The sequence below is a fragment of the Neopsephotus bourkii genome, unplaced genomic scaffold, assembly GCF_033783945.1.
Source record: "Neopsephotus bourkii isolate Nb327-2 ecotype Australia unplaced genomic scaffold, CSIRO-AGI_Nbou_v1 NB_1060, whole genome shotgun sequence".
Lineage (NCBI taxonomy): Eukaryota > Metazoa > Chordata > Aves > Psittaciformes > Psittacidae > Neopsephotus > Neopsephotus bourkii.
Window position 1 is genome coordinate 2040378 of NW_026901548.1, and position 14986 is coordinate 2055363.

The 14986-nt window shown below is 49.0% G+C and overlaps 1 protein-coding gene across 3 annotated transcripts in view; it reads left to right on the forward strand.

Moving 5' to 3' along the window:
- The window catches only part of LOC133216637 (peroxidasin homolog), a 41431-nt gene extending 27781 nt beyond the window's left edge, over nt 1–13650 (forward strand). For 2 of the 3 annotated variants that reach the window (XM_061361513.1, XM_061361515.1), the window contains 12 exons: nt 1389–1547; nt 1716–1828; nt 3044–3200; nt 4750–4858; nt 5614–5771; nt 6769–8272; nt 8732–8866; nt 9516–9724; nt 10527–10641; nt 10984–11077; nt 11413–11527; nt 12836–13650. In XM_061361513.1, coding sequence (XP_061217497.1) covers nt 1389–1547; nt 1716–1828; nt 3044–3200; nt 4750–4858; nt 5614–5771; nt 6769–8272; nt 8732–8866; nt 9516–9724; nt 10527–10641; nt 10984–11077; nt 11413–11505 — 2846 coding nt within the window. In that variant the 3' untranslated portion in view covers nt 11506–11527; nt 12836–13650. Of the gene's footprint in view, nt 1–1388; nt 1548–1715; nt 1829–3043; nt 3201–4749; nt 4859–5613; nt 5772–6768; nt 8273–8731; nt 8867–9515; nt 9725–10506; nt 10642–10983; nt 11078–11412; nt 11530–12835 lie in introns of those variants that run through there. The other variant, XM_061361514.1, reaches the window with a different exon arrangement.
- The last annotated feature ends 1336 nt before the right edge of the window (nt 13651–14986 follow it).

The following is a 14986-nucleotide window of genomic DNA, read 5'->3' on the forward strand; positions in this document are numbered from 1 at the left end:
ACCTAGTCAGCTAGGAGATGTGTGGTGGATCACCAAGGATGATGTTAAGCACTGAGGTCTTTGACACACTAAATCATCGTGTCAGAAGGAAGGAGCGTGCTGGTTTTCATCAGCATGAAACCTATGGAAAACCTCAAACTTCCTCCTGTAGTGGCTTCCTCCCTCCTTTGAAGAGGTTCCAAGTCAGTGGGTATCTGCATGTACCAGCTCTCCATCACTGCATTGCTTTGCTCCTCTTGGGGAGCACCGTTCACTGCTGACACCCCTCTGAGGTTTCTTTTAGCTCTGGGAAATCCACTTTGGGCCAGCAGGTAGTGGTGAACTGCTGAAGTCTCTGATGATTGTCAGCACTGGCTCCACTGAGCTGATCCCATCCAATGCTTTCTGGGACAGAAGCCAGCAATGCTTGGCCCAGAGGCCCTCCAGCTTTTCCTTATGCTTCGCAAGCCATAATTAATGGTTTACACTGTGGAGAATTCATGGCTGTTGTATTCCAGCTTCCACAGCAATAGCCCTGACATGCAGTTAAGAAAGACCAACTGAGATTCTCCTCCACCAGCATGTTCTCCATCTCCTTTAACCTTATTTCCTCTACTGCCCAGGTATTAGATGGTATCTCTTAGAGATGTGGGAAGCACAGTGTCAAGAAGGAAAGTTAATAACTGCTTTGTAACCAGGTTTGCTAGGCCACTCAGTGATTCAAGGTAAACCAGGCTTTACAGTGCTTCCACAGGGGGCATGCTAAGGACAAGGCAAGAGGAGGACAAGGGATGGAGCCTTGCTCATCTCCAAGCCACTTTTGACAATGTGGGGAGGATTCAGATTCCTTTGGGCATTTGGGATGAATAAACAAAGCCCTTATTTGGAGGAAAATTGAATATTCAAACCAGTAAAGTCACTAAACTGGGAAGTTCTGATCATTTTGTTTGGGTTTGGTAAAGCATTTCAATTTTCAAGTTTTTCTCCTTAAATAGAGAAAATATCAGAACAACATAGTTTCCAAACCAAAGCAAATCAAAATAATGAATTAAAAAAGAAGACAATGCTCAATGTTTCTGTTTATTTGATTAAACAGCTAGTTTGGATAATGGACTGCAGATTTGCTATCCATCTGGGGTCATTAAATCTGCAGTTTGCACTAAGGAAAGGCTTAGGGGAAAGGAAAAGGGTACCAGCTTCTTTCCAGTTGCTTAGGCAAGACGACAAAGTCATGATCTTAGGTGTTGGAAAAGCAACATCTGTCCTGTGCCTCACTTAGCCCGATGCAGGTGGTGTCTTTAGGGTGAGCGATGGCATGTTGGGAAGGGAATGAGTTTCTAGCTATCACACAGATACCTCCAGTGATGGGAATAGAAACTCATGGACGATGTGCCCTGTTTTCTGACCAGGAGGGCCGCTGCCGAGTGACCGGAGGCACAGCATCCTCTCCACGGGTACCCTGCGGGTGATGAGGGTGGCTCTGCATGACCAAGGCCAGTATGAGTGCCATGCCATCAGTGCCATTGGTGTGAGGACCCTCCCAGTACAGCTGTCAGTGACCCCCCGAGGTAAGCTGTGAGGGAAGAAGGGCTGAATGTGTGTCATTCATAGCATGCTATAGGAAAACAACACTATCTGACAGGGAATTGCCCTGTGTCCTGTGGGATGGGATTTTGCTTTTGCCTGGTGCAGATGTTTAGCCATGAGAGATCTGACGCTTTTCCCCATGTTCACAGTGATACCCGTGTTCCTCCATCCCCCCCAAGATGTGATGGCAGAGACAGGCCAGGATGTGTCCATTGCCTGTGCTGCTCAAGGAGATCCACGTCCCACCATAACCTGGGTGAAGGTAAGAGATGGTACCAGGTACTCCACAGCCACTGGGAAGCGTGATGGCTCCTGAGTGGGGGATTAAACACCTCTCCCAGCTCAGCTAGTTAGGTCAGTTCGTGCAATGCACATGGAATGAATTGTGTTTGAAGATTTAAGGACCAACATTTCCACTGATCTGAGGTTTTTAATGGTCTAAAAGAATGTTGCTTTTTCTCAGGCTCGAAGCCTTGCAACGCACATTCCTGTTTTCTCTTGTTTTTCCTTCCAAATGAGTAACTTGAAGCCAGTGACCTTCTAGGATGCTGGAAACGCTTGATTGACTATTCCTGGAAAAACCTGAAAATGGGCTCTTTTCTTCTGAGTATTTTGTCCTTATTTCCAGGATTCCCACTGGTGGAACTGGATTGATGCTGGTTGGCTCCAGCTTTGATGGGGCAAAGCCACAAGTCCACAAAATCATGCTTCCACCTGGCTGCTCTTTTCAGTTCGTTAGATGAAGCTCTCCAGCCTTATTCCTGCTGTGCTGTAGCGTAACACTTGTGACCTTCACTGGGACCTGCCTTTGAGTGCAATCAGACAGAGAACGAATTAGAGGGAAAATGCTTGAACATCAGTTATCCTGCAGAGGTCTCATGGGAGGTGACCTTGCAGCTTGCTTTGGGCTCCAGCCAACAGTGGGAGCAGCAGAGGAAGCATTAGACTGGGGGAAGGCAGCAGAAAGAGGTTAAGAAACAGGAGAATAAAACCAGTAAAACCTGAAGCTACTTCTGCCACCAGCCAGGTTGAGAGGTAGGGTTTGAGCTCGCTGCTGCTCTCAGTGCTATGACCAGTGATGCTGTCCAGAGCCAGCCAAAGCTGGTATCTGCAGTTCAGGACCAGCATAAATCCAGCAGTTTCAGACTGTCCCAAAACTGGAGATGTTTGGTGTTATTCATGTGACAGCATCAGGGTACAGCACTCGCTCCAATCAGCCCATCTGGAGAAGTGCAGAGAAATGGGGTGCCTGGAGCTGGCCCAGGGTGAAGGAGCTGAGCAAGGGACCTCAGCACAGTGGGTCCTGGCAGGAGCAGATGTCCTTGGATGGCTTTCTGGCTTCTCTGCAAGAGCAATGCTAACATCTGGTGGCCACATTGGTTCATCGCATCCATCTGCGGTTTGCGGAACAGGCTGAAGAGTGGATGTGGGAAGCTTCCCAAACCCTGACATGTTTTCTGTCTTCGTGGTGCAACAGGAGGGCATCCAGATCACAGAGAGTGGCAAGTTCCACATAAGCCATGATGGGACCCTTTCCATTCAAGATCTCGGCGTGGCTGACCAGGGCAGATACGAGTGCATAGCAAGAAACCCCTTTGGCTTCACCTCCAGCGCTATGCAGCTCACCATCACTGGTAGGGTATCTTCTGTGGTCCTCTTGAGTCTTCTCTTGCTTTTGGATAAGTCTCTGCTGTGTTGACATAAAATCACAGAATGTTTTGACTTAAAAGGGACCTTAAAGCTCCTCCAGCTCCAACCCCTGCCATGGGCAGGGACCCCTTCCACCGGAGCAGCTTGCTCCAAGCCCCTGTGTCCAACCTGGCCTTGAGCACTGCCAGGGATGGGGCAGCCACAGCTTCTCTGGGCACCCTGTGCCAGCGCCTCAGCACCCTCACAGGGAAGAGCTTCTGCCTAAGAGCTCAGCTCAGTCTCCCCTCTGGCAGGTTCAAGCCATTCCCCTTGGCCTGTCCCTACAGGCCCTTGTCCCAAGCCCCTCTCCAGGTTTCCTGCAGCCCCCTTAGGCACTGGAGATGCTCTAAGGTCTCCCCTTAAGGAGTCTTCTCCAGGCTGACCCAGCCCAGCTCTCTCAACCTGGCTCCAGAGCAGAGCTGCTTGGAGCATCTTCACTTTGAACAAGGAGCTGTCTTATTCCTGTAGGTTCTTTGCAGGCAGGTCCCCCACAGACACAATGGGGCCGCTCAGCTGTAAAGCCCATGCACCTCCCAGCTTCTCCTCCCTGCTGTTTCTCCCTGCAGAGCCAAAGGTGTTGGCTTAAACTACCTCCTGCAAGCTGAGCTGTCGGTGTGAGTGTAGTTATTGCCTCTGTTGGGAGGGAGAAACTGATTAAAATGTGCTAACACGCTCTCAAGGCATCGTCTGACCATAACCTCACACATCAGGGGAGGCAGGAGGAGAACAGCGTTGTCGCTGCACATACAGGCTTTAGATGTTTGTTCAGTCCCTGGGGAATGGGAAATAAGTCTCTCGTTTTCCAGCTACTGCTCTGTGCATTAGGGAAGCTGTAATGAATAAAGAAGAGCAGCTAGTCAAACCAGAGGTCAAGAGTGGGAATTGTGCTGCTTGGAGGGTAAGGAAGAACTGACAAGGAAAAAAGATCCAAGGTGAAAAATATAAGTTAAAGGGCTAATCCTCAAGCACACAGGGATATCCAACATGGATATGGAGTAGTTTATAAGATTAATTTGGTGTCACTTTCTATCCAGGGATTGCATGCAAGGAGCTGAGACTAATCTGAAACGTCTTTGTTCGAATTTACTCCTCAGATAATTTCAGTGATTTATTCATGGCTGGTACCTCATTTTCCAGCTGGCTCTTGCATACACTGGGAGCCAAATGGGAACCGGTTTGTTGAGCTGTGACAGAGGCCCTGCCTTATAAAATGCAGTGATTTTTAAGAATTCATGTATTTACTTCTGAAGGTATTCAGACAGCAGCTTGCTTTTTTGATTGAAAGTGATGTGTCTGATGTGTTGACACTGAACTTGAACTGGATTGTTCCAAGAATGGAAAATGAATATATAAGCAATACCTTTGACTGAATTTCATCACTTTTAGAAGTTCCCTTTCTGAGAAGTAAGGGTTAACCCACTGTGATTTTTACATTTTCCCACTTTAATCAAAGTATATTTAGGATGTTTTGTTCTTGCTTTCTGCTTTGGAAAGCCACGGATGTTGGTCGCAGCGGTGACACCTTTGTAGCCACATCAATACGAGAAGCCATCAGCAGCGTGGACCACGCCATCAATTCAACACGCACGGAGCTGTTTAGCAAGTAAGTGTGTGAAGTGTCATGGTCTGAGACTTGAAACAGAAGAGAGATCAAAAAAGCTTTCCAAAACCTCATTTTACCGTTGACAATCCACAAATGAAAGCTACAATATTGTTTCAAGTGTTGGAGATGGAAACGGCACTGTGTAGATGTAAGGATGCGACAACTTCATACAGGCATTTGGGATTCTGATAGACAAATTTCACCCTTTATATCACTTATATCTGCAACATAGGTTTTGTCAGCTGGACAGTGCATAGAAAATGATCAGCATAGTCATTTTTATAAATGCCACTGACTTTGTGCAGGGAGAACAGAAGTAATGATATAATAATTCCAACAGTTTCAGTAATGATATAATAATTCCAACTGTTTCCTCAATGAAATATGACTTCTCAAGGGAATGGTAACTCCCTCCTCTTTCACCCCAATGCCCGTTTTTATTGAAAAGATAGATAGTTTGTACTAAGCCCAAAACCCCGGGGTTTCAGCTGTTGAAAAGTGAAAAAATGAATTACTACAGCAGAAACAAAACAGAGATGCTGAGGAAATTAAATACATGTATTTTCCTGGGGAAAAATAGCCTCTCTTTAATCATCTGTAATACTCAGTGAAGCCACATTGATCTTGTGCAGTAGTTTTGGGGTCAAACACCAGACTGGGCTTAGAGCCTGACTCCTGCTGCTTGTAGAAACTCATTGCTCAGAACAGTCCATTTATTGTCATGTTCCTGCATCACTTCTAACTCCTGAAAACAGGCGCCCCAAGACGCCCAATGACTTGCTGGCTCTCTTCCGTTACCCCCGGGACCCCTACACCATTGAAACAGCCAGGGCAGGTGAGATCTTTGAAAGGACCTTGCAGCTGATTCAGGAACACGTGCAACAAGGGCTGATTGTGGATATGAACGTCACAGGTAGGAGAGGTTTTGTTTCCCGTCTTAACTTTGTGCATAGCATGAAATTACAACACCTTCCACTAAACCAGGTTGCTCCAAGCCCCATCCAACCTGGCCTTGATGTTTTCTGCCTTCCAAGTGGCAATGAGAAAAACACTGCAATTTCTGCAGTATTTGGGTGCTGTAGCAGAAGAAGGGGGGGATATCATTCCTCTGTCTCTCTACTACTCAGCTACAAACTCAGATGGATTCCTCTTATCAAGGCAGAAGAGCAGCCAACAAAGCAATGCAGCACCAAAAATACTTAGTGAGGTCCAAGCATCCAGCAGTTAGACTCTGAATCTCTCTAGCTGGCACTTGCTTTCCATACAACAGGCTTTCCCCTACGCTGCATGTTTCTACCCCTACGTGTGAATCAGCATGCAGCAGGCATTTATGTTTGGGGCCTGTAAGTATTTTTTTTCCTGCCTGGATGGATTCCAGGGTGTGAGGAGTCTCTGTGCAGGCTGCAGGTCTCGTCTGGGCTGGTTGGACCGCCAGCCTCTCCTCCTCATTGCCCTGTCAGCATCCACACAGTGCAGCATTATTCAGCGCTTTCGCGTGGCGTAGCGCCCTGGCAGTCACCCACAGCTTCCCTGCTGCTCAGCACGTAGGGTTTGGATGCTTGATGGTGCTTGGGGTTGTAGTAATACCCATATAACCCATGTCAAATCAACCTAGGATGGGGACCAAGACCACCTCCACAGTTTGGTCAATAGGTCACAGCATTTCTGATTTCTGCCTCTGTGCAGTTCACTGTAAACTCTTTCACCTTCTTTTTTGTGGGGCTGATATGATCCTGTGCTTCATTTGCTCCCTAAAATTACACTGCATCACCATGTCAGAGACCTGGCCTACCTGTGCCCACCTTGACAACCCAACTGTGTGTTTCACGTGGAGCTCTTAAATGGGATGAGAGGAACCTGATGGCTACGGTACCCACCATCTGACCTGGTGCTTTCCTTTCCCTTCACAGGCTATCGGTACAATGACTTGGTGTCCCCTCACTACCTGAACATGATTGCCAACCTGTCGGGCTGCTCTGCCCACCGCCGCACGCCAAACTGCTCGGATATCTGCTTCCACAAGAAGTACAGGACCCATGATGGCTCTTGCAACAACCTCCAGCACCCAATGTGGGGTGCATCCCTCACAGCCTTCCAAAGGCTCCTCAAACCCGCCTACCAAAATGGATTTAACCTCCCCCGGGGTTTTTCCTTGGCAGAAGATGCCAGGGACCTTCCTCTTCCTCTACCTCGCCTTGTCTCCACCACCATGATCGGGGCTGAGACCATCACCCCTGATGATCAGTTCACGCACATGCTCATGCAGTGGGGCCAGTTTCTGGACCATGACATGGACCAGACGGTGGCAGCCATTAGCATGTCCCGCTTCTCAGATGGAGCACCCTGCAGCGAGGTGTGCACCAATGACCCACCTTGCTTCTCCGTCATGGTCCCTGCCAATGACCCCCGTGTGAGGAATGGGCGCTGCATGTTCTTTGTCCGCTCCAGCCCTGTTTGTGGCAGTGGGATGACCTCCCTACTGATGAACTCTGTCTATGCCAGGGAGCAGATCAACCACTTGACATCTTACATTGATGCTTCCAATGTTTATGGCAGCACAGAGCAGGAATCGCAGGAGCTGCGGGATCTGAGCAACCAAAAGGGGCTGCTGAAGGAAGGGCAAGTTGTGCCCAGCTCGGGGAAGCATCTCCTTCCCTTTGCTGTGGGGCCACCCACTGAATGCATGAGAGATGAGAACGAGAGCCCCGTGCCGTGCTTCCTGGCAGGAGACCACCGTGCCAATGAGCAGCTGGGTCTCACGGCCATGCACACGCTGTGGTTCAGGGAGCACAACCGCATTGCCAAGGAGCTGTCGGCCCTCAATCCCCACTGGGATGGGGACCTCCTGTATCACGAGGCACGGAAGATTGTGGGTGCCCAGATGCAGCATATCACCTACACCCAGTGGCTCCCCAAGGTCCTTGGGGAAGCTGGGATGAAGATGCTGGGTGAGTACAAAGGCTACGACCCCAGTGTCAATGCAGGGATTCTCAACGCCTTTGCCACTGCTGCATTCCGCTTCGGGCACACCTTGATCAACCCCATCCTGTACCGGTTGAATGAAAGCTTCCAGCCCATCCGCCAAGGCCACATCCCCCTGCACAAGGCCTTCTTCTCCCCTTTCAGGATCACGCAGGAGGGTGGGATTGACCCGCTCCTCCGTGGACTCTTTGGGGTTCCTGGGAAGATGCGGGTACCCTCTGAGCTCCTCAACATGGAGCTGACGGAGAAACTCTTCTCTATGGCACACTCTGTCTCATTGGACTTGGCTGCTATCAACATCCAGAGGGGGCGAGACCACGGTATCCCACCTTACAATGACTTCAGGGTCTTCTGCAACCTCTCATCTGCACAGGAGTTTGAGGACCTCAGGAATGAGATAAAGAACCTGGAGATCAGAGAAAAGCTCAGGAGGTACTGTACAGGGCTTGGAAGCATCAGAATCCCTGGAGACCAGGCAGTGAAAAGTTTCTGCTCCTGCCAGGACACTCATCAAATAACCTCCCCAGATATTGCTACCCACAGATGCTGAGATAGGGTAATAGCTGTGGTTTAAGAACAGGCTATGACAAATGAGATCTCTCCAAGTGATCAGTCTGGTTCTGAGTGGAATGTCATCAGGAGCTGCTGAGGTGTAGTTTGGGCGCAGTTTGAGCCTTGGAGCTATTTTCCAGAGAGACTAAACTGCATCCTATCTGCACTGGCTGCCTCTTTCCAAAGCAGGCCTTTATCCCATTGTCTTTTAGATAAGACCTTATCAATATTGTTTAGATAAGTTCCTTGCATAGAAGTTCCCGTGATGGGATCAGTTTTATATTATCTCCAATCCTTGATAGCCTTTTAACTTTTCATTTAATACCTGTTATCCCACAGTTTATATGGAACTACCAAAAACATCGACCTGTTTCCAGCACTGATGGTGGAGGATCTTGTCCCTGGTACCAGAGTTGGACCAACGCTCATGTGCCTGTTAACAACGCAGTTCAGAAGGCTGAGGGATGGAGACAGGTATTGTCATTGGAGTCATCCCAAAGTCTTTGGTATTCCCTTTGGGGGGATTTTCTCCTTACTGGGAGGATCAGAACATGTAATTTTGTATTATCTCTTGTCTGATGATACAAGGAACATTCATCTCTCCAGTGCATTTCCAAAGGGATTTGCCACAACTTCTCTCATGTGTCTTTTCCTGACTTCATGATTCCCATTTCACCACAGGACACTGGGCATCACTGAAGATGTGCCAAATGTCCCCTGAAAATGCTAGAAAATGTCCTCAGGAGGCTCCTTCTAATTCCTATTTGCTGCTTGTGTGAATGAGACATGGCTTTGCCTGTATGAATGAGACACTTCTTTGCCTGGTGATGCCCTTAGGGCAGGAGCTCCCAACCTGCTACAGCTGAGCTGAGCTGTCTGAGCCTTGGGATTCCCCTGCAAGGGGCTGTACCTGCAGGCCATGCACCCTATAGCTCCAGCCAGCAGCTCATGGGGATTCCTGGGTTCAGGAAAGGGCAGTCTGGGTTTTCAGCCACCAAAAGCTCCTTTTTGAGGTGTGTGGTGCTGCCAATAGATGTAGGGGAACTCCTCTCTCTCTCTCCCAGCCTCACTCCCCATCCTGTTCTCCTATTCTGAGTCATGCTGTGATTGCAACCCACTGCAGGTTCTGGTATGAGAATCCTGGAGTCTTCACGCCAGCGCAGCTGACTCAGATCAGACAGACATCCCTTGCTCGTGTCATCTGTGACAACAGCGACCACATCCAGCAGCTCCAGAGGGATGTCTTCCGGGTGGCATCGTACCTGCAGGGCATGGTCAGCTGTGAAGAGATTCCTGTGGTGGACCTCCGCTTGTGGCAGGACTGTTGTGAGGGTGAGGGAAGAGGCTGCTCCAGCACTGAGTGATGTGGGGATGGCCCTGGGTGGCATTTGTCACATGCCATCAGGGGCTGGTTTCATGCTACACTATGAGAACTGCGTGTCAGGAAATAGATGGAAAGAGCACAATAGAATAGAAGGGAGCACAATAGAATAAAGAGTCCAGAACAGACTAGAAAAGAGCACAATAGAATGGTCCAGAACCAACTAGGAGGGTCTAGAACAGACTAGAAGGGAGCACATTATAATAAACTAGAACATTTCAGTTGGAAGGAACCTATTGTAATAATCTAGTCCAGCTGCCTGACCAGTTCAGGGCTGACCAAAAGTTAAAGCAAATTAAGGGCTTTGTCCACGTGCCTCTTACATGCAGAAAGGGCATTGAGCAGAAAGCTTGTTAGCTTCATTGAATCTGGTTGAAGGTCCACCTAGCTGAGGGCTGCTGTCAGAGACATGCCTAAGGGAGAGACAGAAACAGGACATAGGCATGGTGGTCTCCACCTTGTTTTGCTTTCCATGTTCACTTGGGAGTGTGTAAAACCCTTCCGTTAATGCATAGTTTCTGCCATGGTCCCTTTGTGTTGTGCCTGTGTGGGTAGAGGCATCCAGCTGAGACATGGGAATCCATGCATGATGCATGCCCTGTTACACACCTTTGTCGTCTCCTCGCCTCTGGCATGAAAGATGTGTCAAGGGTGGATGGTGAAGGAGGGCAGCGCTGCCTTGTGCTGCCTGCAATCCGTACTGCCCTGCTTTAAACACAAGTGCTTACTGCAGGTTTTTCCTTCCTTCCCAAGACTGCCAGACACGGGGGCAATTCAGGGCTCTTTCTCAGCGCTTCCGAAGCAAGAGGTCTCCTGGCTTCAGCTACCCAGAGGAGAACCCTGCCAAGCAGAAGCCTGCCTTGCCCAGGTACGGTGTCACCGCTCCTCCTACCTCCGTTTTATGAAGCATAAGAATAGTTTTAATAACTCAGTACCTTTGGACCTTTGAAATCATCATTCTGCAGAGGTCTGGGATCAGGGGTGCTGCAGCCCATAGATGCTGAGCTCAAAGTCCTCCTACACTTAGCACAGAGCCCAACTCTGCTGTTGAAATACCTGGGCTGAGTGGCTGGTCGGTTGGCATCTCTTGGCAGTTGGGCCCTTCAATTGCTGCTTACTTGGAGGCTGATGCTGGAGAAGGCAGCATGATTCTCTCCTCCAGGAAGCTGATGTTAGCATAATCCCTTTCACTTTTTATCCCTGACCCCAGAAATGAGGTGCCTTCTCCAGGCCCTTCCTCCAGAGGGAATCTCGAGTCCCTTGTGGCTGAACTGGAGAAGACGGTCGCTTCCCTACGGAAACAGGTAAAACTCTGATCCCCAATGTCTGTCTTCAATGGAGTCACCCTAGGAGCAGGGTTTATCTTTATGCTATGGGCAGCCTCTGTGACTTCTATGTCCTCCAAAGAGCAGCCATGCAATCAAAGGGAACTAATGGCAAGTAGAGAAGAGATGGAGTAGGGAGAGAAGAGATGAAGCTGAGCTCTACAAGCTCTACACCCATAGAGTAAAACACAAGTTTAAGCCTCAATGAGGGTAGCTTGAGCCAGTGCTTTCTCCTTGTGTGTGGAACAGGTTAAAGATTATCTATGCAATGTGGAAAACTCCTCTTAGAGCTGCTTCTTCATCGTTCCCATCAGGTGAATGCACTGGAGAGCCAGCTGAGGTGGCACCATGGGAACACCAGCACACATGGATGGGGGAAGAAGACTGGAGATAAATGGAGAAGATGACCATGTTGCCTGTTTGTATGAGGTCAGTGTGTTTGTTGTGGGCTGGGGTCAATGTGGTGCCACTGAGAGTGCAAGTGGGGCACCTCCGTAGCCTTCACATGAGGAAGAGACTGTTGCAGGAGGGAATGGAGCAACCTGGTGACGAATGGGACAAGATGTAATAGGCTCAAATGCATCAGGTTAGGCACTCATTTCTACCAGTAATGATTAGTGACTCACTGGAATGGGCTGTCTGGGGACATGGTGGCGTTATCCATTCCTGGAAGTCTTTCAAGAACTGGTTTGGCAAAGATGGGGAAAGACATAAGTATAGGATGGACCAGGTGGACTGGGCGAGGTCTCTCAGGCCTGTTCTCCTGGGACTCTGGGTTGGTTTCTTCTAACAACACTTAATATCCCAAACCCCAAATCCAGCAGCCTCCAAAGGACCTTTGTGGGGAGGGAGTTATCAGGGAGCTCAGTGATGGAGCTGATGGACTGGTTCCTCCTCAGGGTAATAAGGACACCTGGGCAGATGGAGCAATCCATCGTTTGCTTACATGCTGGCAGAGATTTCCCATCAACATCTGAGTCACTGTGCACCTCTCTTGTGAAGGCACCACTTGTTGGCTCAGCTTGAGCTGTTTAAAGTCACTGTCAGCACCTTGCCAGCCCAGGGACTCCTGCTGCTGCTCAGCAGTGCCATGGCACTACCAGACCTCTGGCCCTTGGTGTTTAGGGGCACAGAGCACAGACTGAGCTCTCTTAGCCTGCTTTTCCATGGAGATGAGGCCTTTCAAGAGAGGTTGAACAACTCGCTGGCACCTGCCAGTCTGGAGGAGGTGTGTGATGGTTTTCATGTGTTGAAATGATTACTCCAGGGATGGGAACAGAGGAGAAGTGTTGTTCTGCCAGGCAGTCTGTCCTAGGGGGAGCATCCTCTGCAAGTTAGATTACAGGATAGGGCAAGCAAAGGCTGGTGTGTGCTGATAATCTCAACAGAAGGCAGGATGGGAAGCCTGTGGGCTGGCCACAGTGATTTCCAATCTGATGTGGTCTGTTGTTGGTCCTTATAGATTTTCCAAATAGCAATTCCCCTTCAGAAATTCAACATAAATTGCAGTGTAACACATGAGTTGGCTTTTCCTTGCCATCATTTCAGGTCCATGAAGAGCACTTTAGGGTTTACAGGGTCTCTGAAAAGCATCTCTGTGGATTTAAAGGGCTGTGGCCATGGTTGCTTTCATGCTCTGGTCACACATGCCCCAAACCTGCCAGGCACTGTACAAAGAGCTCACTGTGACTCTTGCTGCCTCCCATAGAGATTATCTGCTTTCTTGTGCCATTTCAGGTGCCCTGTGGCCTGCACTCCTGCTCTCCACCACCCAGTCCAATGCACTCCTACAGGGCTCAGAAACAGCAGTGTGAGTCCCCACGATGCTCTGCCTCCTCTCACACCTCCTGTACCACTCCCTGTCCCAGGACAGCCGTACTCCTGCCTGTATTGACCCCTCTGCACTGACTGCCTGGAAGCCCCTCACTCCTTGGATACTCCTGGACCTCCCAACAGCCCTTTGGATGAGCTCTGCCCTATTTGGTTGTGATTTGATGCCACTTTCTTCTACAGTTCCCAAGAAATGGAGAACAACCGGAGCTGCTTTAGCACTGTTCTGCTCTCCTCATCCCACGCAATGCTGTCGTCATCCACCACTCCTGTCTGAAGTGTCCTATGGGCACCCAACTGAAACAATTCATTAAGAGGCAAAACCTTTCTCTGTGGTGCCAGGAAGTGTCTGGAGAAGCCTAGAGAGAACAAATAGAATTAAATAAAGATGAAAGCCAAAGCAAACCCGCAGCCATCTCCTCACGCCAATGGAAAGAGCAAGAGGAACCTCAGGGCCGTGGCAAGCACTGTTTGGGCAGTCCCTGCCAGCAGCAGTGAGGTGAACCCAAGGTCTGGGAAGTCTCCTGGGTGTTCGAGTGCTCCAGGATGGGATGGAAGAACCAGCAGACCACGGACACTCACTATAAGCCATGGCACATCACCAGCCATTGGGTGATGAGTGACATCTTCAGTTATATGACCCTGCAAGTGACCTGCTATTAAATGCCTAAAAACATTCTCCTTGGCATGACCCACATTCTCCAACTTTCTGCCCCATTTGGGATTTATGTTGTATTTATGGGGCTCCCCCCCCCCCCCAGAAAAAAAGTCTCTTTGCTGGAAGACATATTTTGAGCGTAAATGTAACAGGACCTGGAACAGAACCTCCAATAATTCCATGTAATGGGCACTCTCATTAGTGGAGGGGAGCTGCTGGTTTCTGTCAGTGCAGGAGAACACGATGTGCAGTGCGTGACACACAGATGAATGCAAAGTGCTGTTTGTGTCTAGCACTCCCAGGAGCTCTGCAACTAAGCCAAGACTATGTCACCAGCTCCTCTGAACAGGTCCTCTGCTTCTATTGCTCTTTGAAGGTGCTTTTTAGTGGTGCTAGATCTGAAGTCCCTGTGTATCCACCAGAGCCCCACATCTGTGGGCAGGGTGGGTTTAATACATCCTTATAAGCTGGTTAGAGGGACTAAAGGGAAAATACTTGATCCATCAGATATCTGTGCCACCCTTATCCTCACTTCTGCATCCTCCTACCTACCTTCCCACACTGCAAGGACCAGAAACTGTTATGAACATGCTTTTTCTTTTCTTCTGTTTTATTTTTAGGTGTTTTATAGTACCAAAGGGCTACAAAGCAGCAGGGATGCTCCTGGAACTGAATAGGAAATAAAAAGGAATAGAAAATAAAGGTTGTGATTTATCAGCTATTTCCCAGCGTGGGGTTCTGGGCTCTGTGTGTGTCCTATGCAGACGCAGGCTTGCAGTGATGAACGTGTGTTATGCATGTCTGGGACGTTCAGCTCAGAGGCAGTATTTAGTCCTCAGGGATGTTTGTCATTTTGAAGTACTCTTTCATTTAGGTGCAAATCAAGATCTGAAGCTTTGCGTGTTCTAAATCGGCTGCACTTGTCTATCTCTTGTACCACTAGAGAACTTGGCAAAGGTCAGTAAAGGTAAATCAGGCTCTAATCTCCTCCTGCAAACCAGGAGTTTACCAAGTCCTCATTCAAAGCAGTAAGGCGTAAATGTTCGGTGCTTGATCTGATCAGATAATCTCTAAATGCAAACCACGCAGCCCTGCTTAGTTTTCCTCCTGATGGAGCATGACGTGAAGAGCAGACCTGTTGGAAGCGCTGCACAAGGACAGCAGTTGGGATGTCCCTTCCCCATGTATGAAGATAGGCTGAGAAAGTTGGGGCTGTTCAGCCTGGAGAAGAGAAGGCTGCATGGAGACCTCATAGCAGCCTTCCAGTATCTGAAGGGGGCCTATAGGGACGCTGGGGAGGGACTCTTCACTAGGGACTGTAGTGATAGGACAAGGGGGAATGGGTTAAAACTTAAACAGGGGAAGTTTAGATTGGATATAAGGAAGAAGTTCTTTCCTGT